At 38.4% G+C, this 24,461-nt stretch overlaps 1 protein-coding gene across 1 annotated transcript in view; it reads right to left on the bottom strand.

Moving 5' to 3' along the window:
- LOC108442514 (inactive N-acetylated-alpha-linked acidic dipeptidase-like protein 2) overlaps positions 1-24,461 on the bottom strand; it is a 352,526-nt gene that overhangs the window by 176,383 nt on the left and 151,682 nt on the right. Inside the window, exons 3-4 of the mRNA XM_017722591.2 lie at positions 21,214-21,481; positions 10,857-10,976 (exon numbers count right to left, since the gene is read on the bottom strand). Of these exons, the coding sequence (XP_017578080.2) occupies positions 10,857-10,976; positions 21,214-21,481 (388 nt within the window). The remainder of the gene's footprint in view (positions 1-10,856; positions 10,977-21,213; positions 21,482-24,461) is intronic.

The following is a 24,461-nucleotide window of genomic DNA, read 5'->3' as shown; positions in this document are numbered from 1 at the left end:
CTCACAACAAACAAAGTACGAGCGGTGATGGCAATAAATTATGCAGAATTATTAAGGTAAGAGATGGAACTTGTTACTGAGAAATGTATAATTTAGACGTGATAATCTGTAGTTGATGTTATATTTCATTACTAAGGCTGAAAAGGTTTTGTATTAAAATTTGTGGAAGCCCACTCTTACAGCTCAGTGTCTAACTGGCATAACTATTTTGTTTAAGGCAGATAATAAGTTACTAGGTTACTACATTCACTACCAGCTATTATAATAAATAACATTAAGATAAGTCGGTTAGCTAAGACACTTTTTCTTATGCTATATTTCCAAAAGTATTCGCTCGCCTGCCTTCACAGTCATATGAACTTGAGTGACATCCCATTCTTAATCCATAGGGTTTAATATGATGTCGGCCCACCCTTTGCAGCTACAACACCAACTCTACTGGGAAGGCTTTCCACAAGGGTTAGTACTGTGTTTATGGGAATTTTTGACCATTCTTCCAGAAGTGCATTTGTGAGGTCATGCACTGATGTTGGATGAGAAGATCTGGCTCACAATCTCCGCTCTAATTCATCCCAACGATATTCTGTCGGGTTGAGGTCAGGACTCTGTGCAGGCCAGTCAAGTTCTTCAACACCAAACTCGCTCATCCATGTCTTTATGGACCTTGCTTTGTGCACTGGTGCGCAGTCATGCTGGAACAGGAAGGGGCCGTCCCCAAACTGTTCCCACAAAGTTGGGAGCATGAAATTGTCCAAAATCTCTTGGTCTGCTGAAGTGTTTTATGTGAATTGTAGCACAGGTGGAGTCCTATTATGCTACCATGCTGGAATTCACTGAGCTCCTGAGAGCGACCCATTCTTTCACAAATCTTTGTAGAAGCAGTCTGCAGGCCTAGGTGCTTGGTTTTATGCACCTGTGGCCATGGAAGTGAATTCAATGATTTGCATAGGTGAGTGAATACTTTTGGAACTATAGTGGTGCTTTCTTAGCTGTGTACAGTTAGCTTTTTAGAAATCAGATTAACTGTACAGTGCTTGCATTTATTATTAAGACATTCTGTGACTAAATATTTATTCAGATAAACACTACTGCACTCACACATGTCCACTTATCTGTACTGTTTCATTAAAGTTTACTAAAAATGCTAGCTCGTTTGAAGCGGTAGCTTTTTTTCTCTCTAAAGTGGCATTCATTCATGTTTTGTCAAATATGTCCGCACTTAACAACTTGTAAAGGCCGTTTTATTTTTGATTAAAACAATGTTTTTGGAACATTCTCCCTTGTGTGCTATTAAATCCTTCTTGATGTTACCTCAGACAGCAAGAGGACAGTGGGCCACTGTTGGCTTGCTGATGGAAAAGCTGGCAGCCTACAAGCTTTTTGCTCAGTGTTTTCTGGACTGTCCACTGGTGGTTAAGCCAAAAGACAAAATACCAATTTTTTTATCATTCATTTTCCAATCACAGCCCAATTTGCTTATTTTCCCTTCATTTCTGTCTTCCATTGTCCTTTGTAAATTTGTTTAGTAAATAATTATAACATCAATTTCATTAAATAAAGCCATTTATACAGCTGTACCTAATCTAGCACAGTGTCAGCAACTACAGTTTCAACAAAATCCTTTCATATTAGGCCTCCTCATAATTTTTTTCTCAATAGTTTGTTGTATCCGTCTTAGTCTGTCTTCCAAAATAAAAGGCTGTGCATATTTAAATCTATTAGAGGATATTAAAAAAATACTTAGACTTGTCAGACTAGTAGGACAATAATCTGGGTGTTGTAAGGATGGTCCAGCAGTGGCTACTTTCAAGCCAGTGAACTGATGTATTCTTGTTATCTGTTCCTGACTGGGAGTCAATGCAAACTGGCTGAGCTATACTTATGTTATAGAAGTGTGTAAAAAAACGTTGGTCATGCCGGTCAGCCCTGGCCATTTAATGGGTTAAACCAAAAAAAAATGGCCACTTACAAATGATTGACATACCTGTTAGCCAATTACAATCATGTCTAAGAACCACTTAGTCTGAAAGACTGGCAAAACTCCTCAGAGGAAGCCTAGAGTGAGTTTGCCATTGGCAATAAATCAGTGAAAATAATTAGGCTAAGCCTTATCCAGATGGGATTAGCTGTGCATAAAGAGGTTGCATAATGCTTTTTTACGACTTTTTTTCAGTGATTTTAGTCATGTCTGAATGTGCCATGTCAGTCATTTTACTGATGCCACACTCCCACATCAGAAAAAACTCTGACATCTTTTAATTTCTCAAAAATGAGTGGTATTCTGTCAGGTTAGATTAATCCTGTGCAAACCATTATGTCTACTATATCCTGTGGAAAAGGAGTTTCTTTTATATAAAAGTACTCAAAGAAGTGTTTATATTTGTTCTCTGTGGCTACAGTTAAGTTATGGACTCCCCAACTCATATAATAATAATAATAATAATAATAATAATAATAATAATAAGGTACATTTATATAGCACCTTTCACAAACACAAGATCACTTCACATAGCATGGGCAAATAAAAACAAAAAACAAAAACCAAAAAAAAACTAAGCAGTGGAGGAGGAATAAAAATGTGCATTAAAGAGAAAAGTCTTTAAGTCTGATTTGAAAGAAGAAAAAGAAAGTCCCAAGAGGGATTGAGGAAGAGAATTCCAGAGTTTGGATATATGTCATATGTCCTACCTGAAGCTTAGAACTTAAAAAAAGCATTTGATTTTATATATTTAATAACAAGTGGATTAGAAAATGTGTGTGTGTGTGTGTGTGTGTGTGTGTGTGTGTGTGTGTGTGTAGTGATTTTGGCTGTTGGCTCTGAGTTCCCAAGATAATGACAACACTGATGACACAGTGCATTCATTTAAGACGGCAAGATTGATGGAAAGGAAATAAAGGCTAAATGAAATGTTTTTAAACGCTTTCTGCTTGTTTCTGGACTAAAGGCAGTGCATCAATTGATTAAGCCACTCTCATCTCACTGAAATCTGAAATTTCTTATCTCATGAATTGGTAATAAAAATGATAAACATCATGTGTATAGCTGGCATTACCCAACCACCCCAAGGAAAGCTAATGATGGCATGTGTTATTTACAAACATGTAATTCAGATACACCCTATCCTGGTCATCTGGAAGGTGGTGTTTCATTACTGAAGCTGAAAATGTGGAAGGCCGCACTCACAGCTTAAATGACAACAAAAATATTAACATGACAAAACTACTAACTGTTTGCTTAGGTAGACTAAATTTGATCTAGGTCCCTGTGTTTGCTAATGTCCATTTTAGCATGACATCTAATGATAACTGACATTACAGAAGAATGTTAAGATAGTTACCAAGCATTTAGCTTGCTAAGTTACATTTTCTTACATTTGCTGTTGACAGTTGGTTTAATACATTAAACAGGACTGTTTAATAAATTGATATTGATAAATGTCAATACATTCACTCGTGGTTATTTGTATTTTTTCATTAAGTTTGAATAAAAAAACTAATGTAAAACGCTACACACACAAAAAAAAAAAACACACACACACCAACAGGGTTGTTAGACAAATTGAGAATATATCAACAATAGAAACATAAATTGTTTTGTCCTTAAGTAACTGTTTTGTATAAAAATATAAATCGGACCGAAATGTTTCACTTTGGTTCTATCAACAATTGAAGGTTATGCTGACAACAATGTCTATCTTTATTGACTCTACTTGACTGAACCGAAATGCGTGGAATAATTGAATTAAGGTCACTCAACTGAAGGGGCAGCTTCTGTTGGTCATACCTCCTTATTAAATATGAAAACCTGCTTTAATGTCCATTCTCAAACTTTGTCCTTATTAGTGTTTTAGCACAGGTGTTATGAATGATATGGTGTTTTTACTACAACTAAACTCTAAGGCCTAATGCCATTTCTTTTTTACCCCTACCCCTATTCGCCAGCTTCTTGTTCAAATTTTCCAATTCCACCTGAAATGGTGCAGCAGTCACATTCTGGCACTTCAGGCATCAGAACTGTTGGACTGTTTAAGGTGGAACGGGAAAATGATCTAGCTAGCTACCGAGACATTAGCATGCTATTTGCATTATACATGCGATTTTTTAATGCTTGTTATGAAGCAAACAACCATAATACACTGAAATGACGTTAAATTAGGAAAATACTGTGGTTATCATACATTTTTAACAGAGACAATTTTCACATTTGTGCATTTCTTTGGTCGCTTGTGCAGCCATCTTGCCGATTTTTCATTTTTTTTCTCATATCACTGTTTGGGGAGTTTGGAGGGCCGTGTAGCCCTAACACTTCACACCCTCAATCTCAACAAAAAGTAAGACACCCTGACCCTAGACGTGAACGCGCAAAACAGAGGGCTAAGTGCTAAGTGTTAGGGGACGAGGTGAAATGGGATTGGGCCTAAAAAGTAAGGAGCAGTAATCTTTCTTAAAGAGCTAGTAGTACTGCTTATAACCCACTTTGTGGGACAGCAGCCATTTATATACCTTGAATCACTGTTTAAGCACCACATTTACCTTGAACATCTACTAAGTCATCTCACTACTTTATGTAATGGGGTGGCTGAGGAGCATATGTGCAGCATCAAGTCATATATGCTAGCATGTCTGGGTAATGCTTCAATGAAATAGGGGCATCTAGCACAAGGAAGACTGCGCCATTGGGGGCTGCAAGATGAGAGCTCTTTGGTGTCTAATGCAACATGACCTGTCTCCCAGGTATATAGATAAATGGACTTGTGAATGCAAAGGTAAAATCAGAACTGAACATCTCCGATGGCGGATGGGAGGTCCTTTGCAGATAGCAATCAACACCTTGTGGGTATTTTTGTAGCCACTCTAAGCCACAGAGAGTGTTTCTATGGTTCACGGCCCTCATGCTAAATGCCAACGAGTGCTAACACCTTGTCTTTCAAAGAAAAATGGATGAGCAAAACTAAGCACACAGCACCTGACATTTACTTACAAACTCTACAGCACTCAGTCAGTCACTGACAGGGTGAGCTAATAATATGAGCAAATGCCTTGTTTGAGATATTGAAATGAATGTCCAGCCAGGGGTTAAATTATTGAACATATATTTTGTTATCTGGTTACCCATCACAATTACTAGTAACACTCAAAGCTGGATCCATAAAAACAAATAATAACACTTTCAGGAAAACATGTCTATAGGAAACTGCATCCATAATATGCTATATTGTATTCATAAAGCATTACAAACACGATTAAATATTTATACAATGCATTACACATTATAGCTATGTTTATTATTCATTTATGCATGAATTGTTAATGCCTCACAGATACAGTGCACATGTTCTAAAAATGGGGTTAGAATATCACACATCTATTAGTAACAATCTAAAAATTTAATAAATAAACTCGCTTGCAAGGACATGGTACAGTACGCACACACACACACACACACACACACACACACATATATATATATATATATATATATATATATATATATATATGTTATGAACACTACCTTTAATATGTTAACAGTTTATAACATCTTGCTAGGAGTTACTTTATTGATGTTGCTATAAACTGCAGTAAAACAGTAAAGAATATTTTGTTTAAATGTGTTATTAGCTTCAAAAGTAAATGCTTCTATATTACACAGTGAAATAAAATGCACGATCGCATGTTCATAATCATAGGACAAAAGGTAAAAGCGTCCAAAAAAAAATGCATTATCACAATAATCACAATACCTACAGAGCTCAAGGGCAATTTTCCTTGCAAATGCAGTAATATAGGCCTATGACTCATTTAAATATTTGGACATTCAGAAATCAAAAATGGTTTAAATGTCCATTCCCAGCACTGAAACGTCTCCCTCGCTCATGGGTGACCACTGATGCCAAACAAAAAAATCCTTACAAAGACTGGAGCCAATGATGCCATACACACTGCACTAACTATGGGTGATGTAGGCCACTAATGTTCATCAACAGCCTCACAGCAACCAACAACTGTGAGTCGGCGTGAGCGTATTATGCGCGTGTACTGTGAGTGTATTCTGTGCCTCAAAAGTATAAAGGTGTTGTTAATAAACATAAAAATAGTAGACTTTGAAGTTGTAATATTTCAAGAATACAGTGTAGGGGGGGCTGCCATAAAGAAACAAAGCAGACAGTTTCCTCTGAGTCCATCTGGTTCTTTAGTCTAAATAAACATAGTTTCCCGCTTAGCTGTTCCAGCGTTGCTTATACTAATAACAGGCTGGTGCTGATGTGCAGGAGAGACACGGAGACTGATTGTTCCTTTATGGGTGAAATCGATATGAAACTCCACCAAATCAACAACCCTCATTTAACACGAGGAGGTGCTGCCTTCCCTTTACAAAGCCTTTGGCACAATATTGCGACTTTTCTTGATATTACTACTGCTTTAATGTTGTAATTCTACAAATACTTTCTCATAATATTATGACTTTATTCTCAAAGTCTACTATTCTTATTTTTATTAACAGTGGCCCTAAAATGCAATCGTAGACTTATTCACATAAAGAAAAGTAAATAAAGCACGCACAATGAAAAAAGTTACTTTCATGATACAAATAAACAAGCCTCAGGTTGAATCTTCAGAAATATTTGTCCAACTTCTGTCAAAATTCATGACATTGGTATGAGAATACAAGAAGATGACCAAAAGTATGTTCCATTTGAACCTGTTTAACTGTCTTAAAAAGTCCATATTACTTTTTATCCTGTGTTAGTTTGTGCCAAATCCTCCACATTTACTTTGTTACTACACTTACTATTTTTTCAGATACACCTACCACTGCTGTTCCACAGATATTACTCAGCACAGCAGGGATCCCAACACTGTAGTGGCACACTAGTGAATGTTCTGCGCTGGACGCAGCATTGCTAGAATTTCCAAATATTTCAGAGCTGGGTTAAGAACAGTCCATCAACCAAATAATGTGTGGTTACTGGGGGTTCTATGGTAATGCATGGGGTAGAAGGCAGATAATAAATTGTGCAGCACAAATGGGCTACAGTCAGTAATTGCTACACTAAAATAAGTAATCCACTGAACTTAGAGATATATGGATATAGAGAAAAATGGACTCTTAACAACTGTTAACAAAGACCTGTTATTTCTGTTAAATATGTTTTCTGCTTTTTTCTGATGCTGAATTCCCATCATTTTGATGGAAATTAAATAAATGAATGGTGGACTTTTGCGCAGTACTATACATAATTTATTAATAATTTATAATACATATTAATAATATATATTATTATTACCTGCACAGTGCACTTGCATGATAGGTGTTTTTAATAAACTGGCAACTTTTAACTTCTAATATCCTTTATGTTCTTTTTCCTGAATAAATTAAAAATTCAGTTTTGGTTTCAATCTAGCCAGTAGCTTCAGTTAAACGCAATGATAAGTATCATCATTTTCAGACTGATTGTCTAAGGTGGAGCAGTCAAAAGCTTGATCCACATGGGCTACAGGACTAAGCACTCAGTTTAAAGGAAATCAATAACCCTTCCCAAACAAATACTGCCTGAGAGGGCCAGAGAGTGTTAGAATTCAAAGCAGGAGCAAAGAGAGTCAATATTGCCACAATAGCTACATTCACTCATTAAATCTATGTGTACTAACAAAGTATTTAATTCAAAGGTAGTTATGAGTAGTGCAATATTTATCAGTGCACAGTTTTAAGCTTCTAGATGTTTGTTTTGGCTAAAAGAACAAATGTAAATACCATTTGCCTGGGATTCATTGGGAGGTCAATTGATCTAGTTTTTCGACACTGAATTATAGCAATTTATAACTTTATACATATATAAGTTGTACAATATTGTGCCAAAGTAGGAGACCATTCTTTCATTTATTTAATTTCCAGTCAAAAGAGACATTAATTACACATTATTCATTTATTGTGCCAGGAGAAAAGCAGAAAACATATATTTAGCAATGCATATAAATATAAATATTAAAAAAAAACTTGCGTTCACTTTTTCACATTAATCTGCATGGATATTTTTCCACACATTCAAATTTCAATCTTAGAAGTTAAGATGTATTCTGTTGTCTTCTCACAGTGAAAGGATGGACAGAAACACCTGTAGATTTCTTACATTTCTGAAGCAAGAGTTTGACCTTCTCTCAGAAATAAAGGCTCTTTATCTCCAGGGTATATTTTGTTTTTTCCATCTGAATATGCCGAATTGTATCGTAAATTATTCAGTATCTGCATGAACTAAATGCAAATTATTATTGTATTTATTTATTTATTTATTTATTCACTTATTTATTTATTTTTCATAAAAGCTGCCTCAGATTAACAAAAAAATTTTGTTTTATGATCACATATTGCTACATGCTTACAATTTACTGCTGAAGGCATTAGACACTCTTTGTATTATTTTATAAAAAAGAGCAGATCACTGTTTATAGTTTATAGCCCAGATCTGTGGAAAAATGGGTCGACTTTTAGTGGAAAAAACAAATTATGAGTTCAGCTTCTGTTATTATAAGGGTTTAGAAGACAGTTACAGCTCTCATATGACACCCACCTTTTGAATGTAGCTTATGAAATATGAAATTTATGAATAATATGACGAAGTGCATTTTGGAACCACTGGTGCTCTTGCCTTGTGTTGAACCTTCAGCTTGCTAAACTTGGGACTGGGAGTTACAAACATAGTCCATAAGACGTCTTGCAAATGAAACTAAAATGGTGGGAATAAATTTGAAAGCATCAATGCAAAACAAAGTACTAATTAAACAATGAAACTGAGAAATTTTATTGGTTTTTTTTTTTCAATATACGGCTTTCGAATTTGATGCCAGCAATACATTTTTGAGAGAGTTGGGAAAGAGGCGTGTTTACCACTGTGTTTCATCACCTCTTCTTTTACCAACACTCTGTAAGCATTTGAAAACTGAGGAGACACTGCTGTAGTTTTAATACTGAAATGTTTTCTGTTTCTTGTTTAATTTAGAATTTGATCTGCTCAGCAGTTCAAAATATCATTTATTTTTCATTTCACAGTGTGGCAAATGTTCTCAATGGGTGACAGGTCTGGACTGCAGGCAGGCCAATTCATCACCTGGACTCTTTTACTACAGGGCGATGCTGTTGTAACACATGCGGAACGTGGTTTGATATTTTCTTGCTGAAATAAATAAATAACGGATGGCAGCATATGTTGTCAAAGCCTACATATAACATTCAGCATTAATGGTATTCTTCACAGATCATCACCCATGCCACGTGCACTAATGCCCCCCCAAACCATCATGAATACTAGCATGAACTTACTAGTTTCGTCAGACAACAGGACACTTCTCCACTTTGCCCCAGTCCATCTTAAATGAGCTCAGTCCCAGAGAAGGTGGGGGCATTTCTGGATCTTCTTTATAATCTGGTTTCTTCTTGGCACAGAGTGGTGAACTCCTCCTTACCTTTACTTCTAAAAGACTCAGCCTCTCTGAGATGCCTTTTTATATGCAATCATGTTACTGTCCTGTTGCCAATTAACCAGCAGGTGTTTTTGTTAGCATTGCACAACCTTACCAGCCTTTTGTTGGCCCTATTTCGACTTTTTTCAAATGCATTACTGGCAAATTCAAAAACAGGCATATGTGTTTTCAAAAATTAAAGTTTCTTACATTCAACATTTTATTTGTTGCCTCTGCACTATTTCCATCAAATATCAGGTTTAAATAATTTGCACATCAGTGCAGTTTGTTTTTATTTACATTTTGCATAGCATCACAACTTTTTTGGAAAATAGGTTGTATTTATTTGCAAATACTAATTGTATGTATGTACAAATGTTCTCCAAATGTCATTCATTATGGATTATAAGACGTTAATAAATCTCTAGGCTAAACAGAAGCTGCTGTTTGCACCAACACTACAGCTTCCCTCTGATCCTCAGTAATTAATGTTATTTGCACAAAAACACCTGGCCCAGGAATCCTAATTACAAATCAAGAACAGTACATAGAACTGGCAGAGAAAATTATAGTTACAGGGCCAAAAGGTGCAGCAGAAGCATGTATGCTGATAGAAGTGTAGTCTGGAAGTTAAGCTAATCTTGTAGTCAGATCATTTAGATTGGCTTAAACTGTCTTTTTTAATGATCCATAATAAGGTCAACAATACATGTTGGTTGCAGACTATGTTACCTTTAAGTCAGCAGTGAGGGCTTCATTTCCATTCATCATAAGTCCACCTTCATCAATCTGGACTATTTCTTACCTTGGATACATGCGCAGCCAAACAACAATCAATTACATTAACTCAAAATAAACACTGTCCCGGTGCAGTAATGTAAGCAGATATGGCATTTGAATTGCAATGTACTTTGCTGCCAATTAATCACATTTATTGGTTTCTCCCATGGCAAGAAAGTGACTCTCAGAAAAAATGATATTATGCCATTTTAAAGTGTTTTATTATTTATCCTGTGCATGCTTGAAAATTATAAGCCTAGTTCAATTCTCAATTTAGCTCATTCAATTTATTTGCATGTTTTTTTTACAGCAGACACTGCCAAAATGTAGCTTTCCAGAAATCTGGAAATCAGACCCCACATAAACAAAAAGAGGATGAAAGTGGCTGGAAAAGCTCAGTAAAAACAACATGATGAAGAAACACTGACAGGGCCTAAGATTTGAAAGAGGCATCCTCCTCTGGGCCACAACAGACAGTGGAGTTACTTCAATTGCACCTAAATACTCCTATTTATCTTTCGGCTTCAAATCATCAACGCAACATCAACAATTTGTATAAAAGACTTACTGCAGAAACAAAAAACATTGACAGTGATGGAAATGATTTCCTCTAAACTTACCGTGTACAGTAAAGGTGCATGTCCAAGCTTCAGCAGTGCTATTTTATTGGTCACATTCATCTGAGCTCTGACCCGTCTCAAATCTTCAGAACTTCCGTACTGTACATCCACCACTTCTGCCTTAGAAGGTAAAATAAAAAATAAATATCAGCCATGGTATTTTTTGGGGCACCGAAACAGTGGCGCAGCGGGTAGCGCTGTCGCCTCACAGTGAGGAGGGCCTGGGTTCGATTCCCCAGCCGGGTGACTGGGGTCCTCTCTGTGTGGAGTTTGCATGTTCTCCCCGTGGCTGCGTGGGTTTCCGTCCACAGGCATGCTGACTAGTGGTGAGGGGATAAACAATGAAGCGAAATATGGAGGATTCATGAGGCTTAACTTAGTCCCAAACCAAGTACCTTCATGCTCTTGGGAGTAATGAAAGCCAAGCCTGTCCACTCATGCTGTAACAGTAAAACAGAAACAATGTAATTGTTGATACGGTTTTAAGCAGGAAACATAAAATCAGATCTCGCCTGATCACCCTGAGGATACATTTTCCTGAAAAGTGTAAATGGAATCTGGACAAAATCCAGACATCAAACATATTGCTGTTGCCGGAACAAAACCTCAAATCTCTGAAAGTGGTAACTCTACAGGAGAAGGAAAAAACATACTTTACTTTTAATGTAAGTCAATGTAACCAGATTTTTTTCCAAGTCATTTTGGCCTGTTTCTTTTGGTCCAATCATTATGAAATTTACACACAATGTAATGAGTAACAGGTGCTTTCAAATCATGTAAAAACAAATGAAAAACAAAAAAGAAATTGCAGATTCAAGGTTTTGTTCTGACAACAGCAATTTGGGTAAACAGGCTGGTGAAGTCTTACTCAATCCAGCTAATATTACCAACTATGCATACAAAGAAAATTAAATAACTGACCTTTGCAGAATGTATGAAAAACAGGTGTTTCTGGAAACCACAACGTTTTTTAATGTTAACTTTTGGCTCTGGCGATGGGTAGAAAAACAACACCCTCCACTCATGGTATCGGTGGTCTTTTTTAAGTGCTAAAGAACTAGCAGTGGATGCTATACATTGATTGGAGGCCTAATAAAATTGGAATTGAACTTAATGGTCTAACTGGCTCAGTACCTAACAATGACAGTCCACTTGAGCCCCTGTCCACTAGTACAGTTTTGTGGCATACTACACTACACTGTAAACAGTTAGACAGTATACAAGTATACAGTTTATACTTGTACAGTATACATAGCAGTTTAAAACCCAGTCACTGGCTTGCTTATTTCAATACACATTTAACACACCAGGCAGGGATCAAAACACAGGCAGGCAAGAAAACAAAAAAACAGAGCAAGCGTCCAAAATGCCATCATCCATAAACCAAGACCAAGAAGGCAGCTAAAAGTGCAGAGGTAAACGGCAAAGCTAAAAGACAGAAGCCAAACCGAGGGACACATATGAGTGTTAATGAATCCAAAACAAGCTGCAGGTGAGTGTGATAATGGTAGAGTTGAAGCTGGAATGAGCCAGTCTGAGCTGGTCAAGTCTACCCAAAGACATCATGATAACCATTCTATTGGTTCATTAGCTGTGAAATGTTCACATATCACAGGCAGCTAGTGGTTTCAAATGGTGTAAATAAGTAATAAAATGGAGATTTAAGGCAATATGGATGCAAAATGATTCATCCAACAAAAATCATGTCCAAATATGCTACAAAAGCTAAAATTCAAGGCTCTTTTTCTCAAATCACTCGCAATGTTTGGGATTATGTGGATGTGCTGTTTCATTGTGAGCATAATTGCAATGACCATAAAATTTTTTTTTGTCATCATCTTAGTGTTAAAATCATAGATATGAGAGATGAATAAAAGTAGCAGCTAAGGTGGGATGCTATTTTAAGGGCCGGAGCTACAATGCTGGCAATGCATCACCTGTCCTCAATTCATTTTTTCAGAAGTCCCAAAGGCAAATTAAATGAGATTTCAGAGAGTAGAGTACATCCCGCTTGGTTTGGCAGAGCTACAAGACCACAGACATGCGAGCTTTATTACATGTATCAACGCTGGCATCACACAAGCATCCTGTCTAACTCTACACTGGAGGCAGATTAATTGGGAAACAATGAGATTTGCACTGAAAGGCTGTCATTAAGGTAATGAAGTTAACGAGGGCATGCATTACACAGAACACTTTGGCGCTGTTCACGAGTCATCTCATACCCACTGCTGCATTCCTCAATGCAGGAAGAAATAACAATTGTTTTCTCATCTGCTTGATTGAGGACCAGAAAGAAATATCCACCTGACAATTACACATTATTTTGGAGAGGAGAGTAGAAAATGTCATCACAATCAGGCACTGCTATTAGGAGGTAGACAGAGCAGAGCCATGTCTTCACATCCATTAACCCTTATGTGATGTAATGATGCATTAAAAACAGTGGGCCCAGCAATGGGATAAGGGAAAGTTCATTTTGGAAATGTGGAAAAACGTTCTGCCACATGGCTCTTTAGAACCATCAGCTACTTAACTGTCCATTAAAGGGAAGCTGATGGTTAACCCCTTTTCACAGTAGTCATAAAATGCTCGGTAACAATTTATTTGGTTGGTCCACTCTAGATGTTTTGTAGATGCTCAGTCTGTCTTTAACTAACAATCATATAAATATCTTTTAAATGCAACTGAACTTGAAGTTGCTTGTGAAGGATTCTATAAAATCTATCCCTAATCCTAAACCTAACCCTAACCCTGACCTCAAGCAAAACTTACACCTACTCCTAGCCCTAACCCTAACCTTAATGTTGTTGACAACCAGCTGAGTCCCACCAGAAAGTTTGCTAATAACATCTACAGGGGACCATCCAAATAATGTAGAGGCAATGCATTTTGATGGGAATGGTGTCTTACAAACCAGAGAACAAACTGGATTTTCATTTTTGTAGGCGAGAAAGCAAGTCAACATTCATAAAAAGTGTTTTCGTTGTGCTTAAATGCAATTTCTTTTTACTGCATCATGCTGTATACGGCATTTAGATATAAAGAAAGCTGCAGGTGTCCTGTTAGTTTTCTCACACCACAGTTGTCTTTGTCGAGAGGTATGAACAACAGTTTCCCTTGTCTGATAACAGTGTTACAGGGGTAAATATTTTATTCTATCATTTTAATTAAAAATATCAGATTTTTCCAGGCCACTAGGTGATTTGCAGGATGAAGCTACTTGCCAATAACTTTGTGTAATTAATAATTTGTGTATTAACTATAAAAGTACATGCCTAAAGTGGACAAATTAGCTGATTAGCTATTTTGGTTACACAGGTAACTGGTCAAAGTGGCAGTATTTGCATAATAAAACTACTCGTTTTTTCATTTTCAATGTGCATTTAATACACTTTGCTACTATGAAACATGAATGCTTCAACATGAGTGGATTGCCAAGGATGCACTGATTTAGGTGTGCATGAGAAGGCAGAGACACCATGGCTTTTTTGCTTATTAGGCTAACTATTCTATGTGATGTTAGCTAGGTCCAGTAACAGTGTCCATTTCTCTGACAATCTTACGTTGGCCCATTGTCCACTGAGGAGAAAAGAGGAAGAGTCCTCATCAGCATCTAGCCTTATACTGGCTAGCTGTAGTTTTAGTTCATTAGCTTATTGGAGGCAGTTTCTATAACTCACCCAACATGAAAATCTACCCTAAATCTACTGTATTTTTCCTTCAGCTATTATTTTTTAGTAAAAGTGCTTAGAACACAAGTGTCTACAGTTCTAGGTTTTGAGCATTTTTTATTTTGATGCATTTAACTGATTATAATGCTGATACATATTGAAATAGCAAAAGTAAGTTGGGAACGCAGATCCCTACTATCCATTTGCTCCCAACTAAATGCAGACAAGCACTACTGCTGCCCTCTAAAGGTGTGATAGCACTTTTGGTAAGATTCATGACTTGTCTCAATAAATGTGTTCATATATATATATATATATATATATATATAAAGGTTTTATTGACTTTATTTAAAGGTTTTTTTTGTCTGAACAAAACCTTGTATTTCCAAAATGGTAACTTCACAGGAGAAGGAAATAACATACATTACTTTCAATGTAAGTCAATGGAACCAAACTTTTTTACAAGTAATTTTTGCCCATTTATTTTGGTCCATCCTTCATGACATTCATACACAATATAAAGGCCAACATGCCTTTTCAAATTCTGTCAAAAAATAAAAATCAACAATATATATATATATATATAAGCAAAGAATTTTTTTCAGCATGCACACTGTCAAGCACACTACAGAGCAATGTCGAGACAAAAGGAACAATTGCTGAATGGTAATAGGAGTTAATGAGTTCAGTCTTCTGTGCCTAGTGATGAACTTCTAAATGAGTGTAAACGGCTAGTCCCTGTAGTGAGGTTCTTTAGCTCTAAGAAGTCCAGAAGGAGACTGTGCTGGAACACACTCTGCTCTCTAAATGGCTTTTATGCAGAACTAACACAGCCAGAGACTTTCTTTCTGTCTGAGACTCTACCACAGCGGGGGATTCACATATACAGTAGGATTCAAAGTCTCTAAGCCTGGCTTAGTTGAAACAATGTCTAAATAATATGTTATATCATGCAGAATGAAACTTGATTTTCCATAAATTAAGGGAACTGACAATGTTGTTCACAATATGAGCTGGTCAGAAACAAAATAGCAAATCCAATGTAAAGGGAGCCAGAAGATATTACAAAAACATAGAGCTTAACTACCCAACACTTCTTTTTCCTTTTGAAATTAAAACCAGTAACTGCATTGTGCTAGCACCCAATCATTGCTAATCTGCTTTGGGAAGAGAGTAGACTGAGGATATAGCTCATCAAAACTGATTACTCCAGAGACACCCCCAACATCACCACGACTCCTGAAGTATTAGTTACCACTGCATAAGCCTTTCTAGAAAGCAAGGGAAGCTATTAAATTACATGCAGTTCATTCAGGCCACAGGGTTTTTCTTTTGTACTGCACAGTATAGCTCAGTTATTTATATAGCTGAAAAAATAAATGCAAGTGACAGACAGTACATTTGGATGAAATGACAATGGCAGGTTTTATGTTTCATCAGAATAGCTTTGAGTTCCAGTGATTTTCTTTAATTTATCTTAAAAATAAGCCATTGGTCAATTACCATATTAAGTACATGTTAATAGTAAGTACATGTAAGCAGTGCTGGATGAAGTTTACAAATCATGTACTTGAGTAAAGTAGTATACCTAACCTAAAATATTTCTCCAATAAAAGTAGAAGTTCCTGCCTTTAGACCTCCACTTGAGTAAAAGTACAAAAGTATTTGACTTCAAATGTACTTAAGTATCAAAAGTAAAAGTACTAAAAGATTCATTATGGCTCTGATGTCCTGTTATCATTTTTATAACAAGACTCGCTTCATGAGCTCATTTCAAGTGAAAATACTCCAGTGTCACTCTTTGTAAACCAGTCTTTTAATAAAATGTCATTAATGAGTGACACTGACGTCTATTAAAAGCACAAAACACTGAAGGTGAACAATTTCCTTCAGGTAGAACCGAGTAGCTCTGAAATAACTTTTTACAGACAAGCAAAGTTTCAGTTTAAGATTTATTTACAACTTAGTTACAAGTTTATGTTTAATAAAAACTGGCTTTAAACTCAGGATCACATTTGAGTTTTTCTTTACTATGTTGATCTGTAGGTCTCTGCTCATAAACATAAACTAGCCAAAACAAATTTACTGTAAAATGAAATGGTGTTTGTATGAATTCAGAAAAAGACGCGTCAGTCACGACTGCATATGTGGACAGATTTCCGTATTTTGCTCTATTTACACAAAGTTAGGTTATGTGTAGGTCAGGTTAGGTTCATCATTTATGTTGAATAGACTCTCCCAAAATTTTACACTGCTGCGCTGATGTTGAACCATGTGCTTGCTCTGGATCTGCATGTCCAACAGGTCAAAACAAGCTCAAAACAAAGTGCCCTGATTGGTGCTCTTGCTTTGTGCTGTTCCTGCTATTTGACATGTTACGTTTTCATACACACAGAAACCAAAAAGAACGATAGTTTTCTCAAAATGTAGTGGAGGAAAAATAAGATATTTGAATTTGAACTGCAGTGGAGTGAAAGTAAAAAGTCACCAAAAATAGAAATACTTCTGTACAGATACATGAAAAAAGTACAGTAACCAATTACATTGATTTAGTTACTGTCAACCACTTCTTGTAAGCGGTATAATAAAAAAGTGCTATAGGCAGCTAATGTGTATATATTTTCAGCAACTTTAATTCTAAAGACTATTTGCACAGACTATTGGACTGAAAGTGCATTGTTGAGACTAAAGTATGAATCTGCTAATGGAACATACAGTAGTTTATGAAGAAGACAGAGCCGCTCTGATTTGCATTTAAGTAAATGTAGTAGATCCTTAATGCCTTGGCTGTTTCAATTACACTAATGTGCTCCATCTCTGACTTTTATTTAGAACTCAGATTAAACTTTTTAATTTGTTTCTCCTTTGATGAGATTCAATTTGCTGCCTCACTGGGGAAAAATAATTTATCTAAATGGCACTTTAGATATTCCTCCATTTTTATTTCCTTACTGAAATTAGGGAAAAGAGGGAAATGTCTGAAGCAATTCTAGCCCCATAAACTGTAAAGTCTATGAATGATGGCATTCAGCATAATACAACAACTAGTCATTAGGAGTACTCTTGTATTATCTATGATTAATATGTAGTACGACAGTGGCTGAGAAAACAGTCTTCACTGGCCACAGCATTCTGTGCATGAACAAAACAATAAAAAAGAAAAGTCCAACTCCAAACCAGCATGTTTTCTTTGGAATACTCGGCGTAAAACTAATAATTAAAATGTTTTAACCTATTTATTTAAGGGTATTGCCTTAATTTTATTTGACTAGTTGCTGTAGTGATGACAAATATAAGATGGAATCTAAATGACTGAGATTTCCTGCTGTGTTACTTCTGTGTGCTGTGCCATTAGATGTGCACTCATTAGCATAGTAGGTAGGTATAGGAGTGTGCGGTTTCAGATGCAGCATTCAATCAGCCATTGAGATGAGATGCATTTAAAGTGAAATGGAAAATTTGAATAAGAAGCTGGAACCCAACTGAAGCTTCATATATATGTATATCGTCACTGTCCAATGAAAAATAAGTATCTTCAAAATATTAACCTTACAGGAGAGGGCAAAAACACTCTTACCTTTCAATGTGAGCCAATGTAAAGAGATTTTCTTCCAGGTGATTTTAGAGCATTTCTATTGGTCCATTCATCATGAAATGTTTACACAACGTAAAGGACAGCTGGTTTGTTGAAATGATGTAGAATGTAGAAAACTAAAAATCAACAAAAAAGGGAGATACATGGTTTTCATTGGACAGCAATAATATGTCAATTATTTAAGGGCTTTAGCAGTTTATGGATTTTGTTAAATGTCATGCACTGGAATTTTCTGAACTTGAGAGGTGTGCAAGTTATATGGATCCAGTCCATCAATACAGCTAATCCGCTCCTAGTAATTTGCCTGGAAATTGCATCTGAAGTATCCACATGTATTTTCATCTTTTTTGTAATTATTCTGGCAACTCTGCTTGGCCTTTAACTGTCTGCAGGATTGTAATGGCTGCAATGGTATACCAAAATACCAAAATGGCAGCGGGACATTCTTAATGAAGTTAATACTATGAATTGTGCAAGATATGGATTTGATGATTCTGATTAAACGAGAAGCACTATATGTATGATTATTGTGTTGTTTTATCATAAATAAGAGCATTATTTTTCACCCCTTACACCTTACCTGGAGTGGGCATGCCACTCCAGGTAAGGGGAAAGGACTTGCCCCAGGTGGAGGAGTTTGAGTATCTGGGGGGTCTTGTTCACGTGTGATGGGAAGAGGGATCGTGAGATCGGCCACAGGCTGGTATAGGCGGCAACAGTAATGCGGTGACTGTACTGGACTGTAGTGGTGAAGAGGGAGTTGAGCCATAAGGCAAAGCTCTCTGTTTACAACCCAACCCTCACCTATGGTCATGAGCTGTGGGTAATGACCGAAAGAATGAGATTGCGAATACAAGCAGTGGAAATGAGCTTTCTTCGTAGGGTGGCAGGCTACACTCTATTTGATAGGGTGAGGAGCTCGGCCATCTGGGAGGAGTTCAGAGTAGAGCTGTTACTCCTCTGCATTGAGAGGAGCCAGCTGAGGTGGTTCGGGCATCTGATTCGGATGCCCCCTGGACACCTCCCGGTGGGGGTGTACCAGGCATGGCCTCCTGGGATAAGGCCCTGTGGTCATCCTAGGACCCGCTGGAGGGATTAGATCTCCAAGTTCGCCTGGGAGCGGCTTGTGGTCCCTGGGAACGACCTGGAGGAAGTTGCAGGGGACAGGGTCATCTGGGATTCTCTGCTCTCCCAACTGCTACCGCGACCCTATCTGGATTAAGCGGTCAATGACGACGACGATGATGATGATGATGATGATGATGATGATGATTTTTTTTCACAGTAATGTTGCATTTATATGTTGACATTGCAAGAAACTTTCCATCTCTCTTTCCATCTTCCCATACATGTATCTAAACTCATTGTCCATTATATCGTCACTACTTGCCATAAAGGTGCACTTTGTAGTTCTACAATTACAGACAGTAGTCCAACTGTTTCTCTGCATACTTTGTTAGCCCCCTTTTATCCTGTTCTTCAGTGGTCAGAACCACCACAGGATCACCACAGAGCAGGTATTATGTGGATGGTGGATCATTCTCTACACTGCAGTAACGCTGACATGGTGGTGGTGTGTTAGTGTGCGTGTGCTGGTCTGAGTGGATCAGTGTTTAAAAACTCCAGCAGCACTGCTCTGTCTGATCTACTTTTACCAGCACAATGCGCACTAACACACTGCCATGTCAGTTTCACTGCAGTGTTGAGAATGATCCACCACCCAAATAGTACCTGCTCTTTGATGGTCCTATGGGGATCCTGACCATTTAAGAACAGGGTGAAAGAGGACTAACCAAAGTGTGCAGATTATAGAATTGTAGAACTACCATATGGTAAGTGGAGCTGATAAAATAGGCAAAGAGTATAGATACAAGGAGGTGTTCCTAATAAAATAAATAATAAAAAATAAAATAAAAAAAACACATCAAAGCCATGATAACATTTTGCAAGAATACACTTGTGCTTCACTGCCACAATATCTTGACATAATCCACCGATGTTTTAATAAAATTATTATTAACATAACTTATTTAAGTATTTAGCTTTGTTTCTATTCTTGAGATGAATTTCATGTTCAACCACAGTGGAAGTGACAATGTATGGAAATAAATCACTATCCACCACAGAGAAGAAAAAAAGTCCCAGGCCAGTCAGAAGATGAGTTCTGCTCTTCATTAGATCTAGATCTACGGACGGAAATAAATGCACAACTTTTGTAGAATATTGCATCACCATATTATTAGTGTATTACAGTGTAAAAAGCAATTTTACTGGAAGCCCATGGGAGGTAATTTTGTTTCATACACTGCAAAAACTGGAAAAATAACATTATTTGACTTTTTCTTTAATGTTTCTTAAGTACTTGTACAAGTGACCGCATACATTAGTATGTTTTCGGCACAAGAGGTAGTTAATTTTTAATATGTGCTGTATGGCTGAGAGTTGGAGTGTGGACTTAATGTGCGATGCTCAGTGACCTCTCAGAGGCTGCAGGATTCTCTCGCGCCTCTGCACACTGCATTACTATGAGATCCCCAGGCATTTCATCCATCAAGAGAGCCATATTTGTTTTTTCACTGCTGATTTTCAGATATTGCAAATGCGGTTTCAATTTGAAGTGCCCTGAAAAAGAAAAAAAAACAAGAGCAGCTCGGTTGATGGATGACTTTGACCCTTCTTTCAGCGGACAGACTTCAAAGACGGACCGACTCCTGAGCTCAACTTTTTCTTCATCACATCCCTTTAGAATGCTTGTTGTCGGACTTGAAGGGGATAATGGAGATTTTCCTTCAACACTGCCCGTTCCCTCTGGAGACAGAAAGCACGGCCTCTAAAAATAGCCCCTCTATATATCACACATTGCTGTGATGTGTAAACTGACTCGCATAATGGGTTTGTATTAACCTTCCAACTGGAGGACATATTCAGCGCCTGTGTACTATGCTTAGCTTCTCTCATTTGTTGCACTGTGTCTTCTTGTGAAGAACAATGAACGACGGAGGTCGTAATATACTACATTACAGTAAATAATTGAGGCTCTTCTTGTGTCATGTTGTTTTGACCTTACAACACAGTGTTTTTTCCATACCTCTAGTGTCCCTGTGGCTGAGTAGGCTGCAAAGGCAAAGTGCTCCTCAGAAGATGATGCATTGCTCCAATTTTCACAACTGGCTCCATTAGGCAGGTAACAGTGGTTACTGGTCACATCAACCACTGTATTGGGGAAGGAGCCAGGGTGACTGAGGAGGACATTGTAACTGGACCGCTGGACATTCTTCAGACCAAGGTCCTCCCACTGCTGGGCAAGGTGCTTTGTCCGGTCCTCCTCACCGACATCGGCTAAGGCATTAAAATCCCTGTGGGGTTGGTAAAAAGGAGAAAATATATATCAATACATGCATCCATCACCCTGAGAGCATCAATAAAAGCAGAACTCACAAGACAGCGCTTAACAAAGCCCAGATGAATATCTAAGAGGCTCATCATCATTAGCCTAATTAGTATGCTGTTGACTTTGGGTTAACACTGGCATCTCTCAAAGGTATTTATGTGGTGTGCTGATGTAGAACTAGAACTCTGTGAGCTGTAGCAAAGAAGCCTGGGACTGAATTCAAGACAGGCCTCCAGAATTTCAGTTTTGGACTTGCTTGAGTCATTGTAACTGATGAAAATGGCTTTGGAATCAGTTGTCTCCTGACCAAATGGAGGCACCAATTCAGAAAAAGAAGAGGATAGTTGGGAGGCAGTGAATTATCAACAGATGGTTTAGCATGAAGCAGGGAAATGAAGCGATGATAAGGTGCAGCAGCACTGCTTATGTAGATGGCAAACTGCAAAGAGCACTGTAATTTTCAACTTAACATCACCCCCGAGTTTCAAGCTTATTAGATTACAAAGACATACTATGTTATTTTAGGACAACTAAGTGGCAGCTTTACCAGCAGATTTGCTTAAACCCCAGTCAGGAACTGCTGAAATAGCACAAAGGCTGAATGAGCAGGAACAGTGTTAATGAAGAGTGAATGACAGCAAAGAAAACAGCAATTGATGGGTATATAATCACAGCAGCACCAAAGTAACAACAGTCTAGAAGAAACCTCACAGGAGGCTGATCTTCATTAATTTCTCATTGTGTTGAAGCTTGGGGTTTTAAGCGTTTGGTTGAATGATAGTAATCACAGAAAGTGTATTCAAGTGGAACTTTTGTATTGCATATTTTAGTTTTTGCAATAAATAATGCAGTATAACCAAATATTATCAATCCAGTAATGAAAGTGGTGCTGTCAGAGAAGGAATTAAGGCAGTTGTTCAATATTACTATTATATATTATATACTACACAACACAAAGACTATAGACACCATGGATAGATACTGCTAAACTTTGCAATTATAGTTGCAGTTACTTTTGATTATATTGGCAGTTTTGAAGATTACTTGATAATCTGTAATATATAATATATAATAAAAATAAACTTTATTGGACAATAATGTACAATGCAGAGCCTTTCAATTGTTCCCAAATATATATATATATACACATATATATATATATATATATATATATATATATATATATATATATATATATATATATATATATATATGCATAATAATATAAAGCCTGAAGCCTCTGAAAACATCCATCCATCCATCATCGTTGCCCGCTAGTCCAAACAGGGTCGTGGTAGCAGTTGGGAGAGCAGAGAATCCCAGATGACCCTGTCCCCCGCAACTTCCTCCAGCTCATTCCCGGGGACCCCAAGCCGCTCCCAGGCCAACTTGGAGACATAATCCCTCCAGCGGGTCCTAGGGCGACCCCGGGGTCTTGTCCCGGTAGGCCGTGCCTAGAACACCCCCACCGGGAGGCGTCCAAGGGGCATCCGGATCAGATGCCCGAACCACCTCAGCTGGCTCCTCTCAATGTGGAGGAGTAGCAGCTCTACTCTGAGCTCCTTCCGGATGACAGAGCTCCTCACTCTATCGCAGATCTCACGATCCCTCTTCCCGTCACTCGTGAACAAGACCCCAAGATACTTAAACTCCTCCACCTGGGGCAGGTCCTTTCCCCTTACCTGGAGTGGGCATGCCATCCTTTTCCGGGCCAAGACCATGGACTCAGACTTGGAGGTGCTGATCCGCATACCAACCGCTTCACACTCAGCTGCAAACCTGTCCAGCGAGCGTTGGAGGCATCCATGTGATTCCGCCAAAAGAACAACATCATCTGCAAATAGCAGAGACGCCACCCTCCGGCCTCCACACATAATGCCCTCCTGACCCCGGCTACGCCCTGACACTCTGTCCATGAATATCACGAACAAGAGTGGAGACAGATCACAACCCTGGCGAAGTCCAACGCTAACCCTGAAAGAGTCTGACTTAACGGACACAGCTCTCACTCCGGGAGTACAGAGATTGGTTAGCCCAGAGTAGTAGCCCCGGTACCCCATACTCCCGGAGGACCTCCCACAAGATATCTCGAGGAACACGGTCATAAGCCTTCTCCAAGTCCACAAAACACATGTAGACTGGGTTGGCAAACTCCCATGCCCCATCAACAATCTGTGAGAGGATGAAAAGCTGGTCCATTGTTCCACGGCCGGGACGGAATCCACATTGTTCCTCCTCAATCTGAGGTTCAACTATCAGTCGGAGTCTCCTTTGCATAGACTTTCCCAGGGAGGCTGAGCAGTGTGATACCCCGATAATTGGCACACACCCTCTGGTCCCCCTTTTTAAAAATAGGGACCACCACCCCAGTCTGCCAGTCCAAGGGTACTGTTCCCGAGGTCCATGCAATAATGCAAAGGCGTGTTAGCCATGACAGCCCCACAATATCCAGAGCCTTAAGCATTTCTGGAGGAATCTCATCCATCCCCGGTGCCTTCCCACTGAGGAGCTTACCAACTACCTCAGTGACCTCCACCAGGGAAATGGAACTTGACAAACCCAGAAGCCTCTGGCCCTGACTCCCGTGAGGGAGGCACATCTCCCGGATTAAGAAGTTCCTCAAAGTGCTCCTTCCACCGACCGACAATATCCTCATTCGAAGTCAGAGTTTCTCCACCCTTGCCGAATACAGCTTTGGCGCAGCCATCCCGACCCCTCCTGAGTTGCCGGACAGTTGTCCAGAAGCTCTTTGAGGCCGAACGAAAGTCTTTTTCCAAGGCCTCACCAAACTCCTCCCATGCCCTGGATTTTGCTTCTGCCACCGTTGCAGCTGCCACCTTTTTTGCCTGTCGGTATCTTTCTGCTGAATCGGGAGTCCTTCGGGCCAACCAGTCCCTAAAGGCCTCTTTCTTCAGCTTGACAGCCTCCCTCACCACCGGTGTCCA

Source organism: Pygocentrus nattereri, chromosome 15 (assembly GCF_015220715.1).
Source record: "Pygocentrus nattereri isolate fPygNat1 chromosome 15, fPygNat1.pri, whole genome shotgun sequence".
Taxonomy (NCBI): Eukaryota; Metazoa; Chordata; class Actinopteri; order Characiformes; family Serrasalmidae; genus Pygocentrus; species Pygocentrus nattereri.
This window is presented reverse-complemented; position numbering and strand designations above follow the sequence as displayed.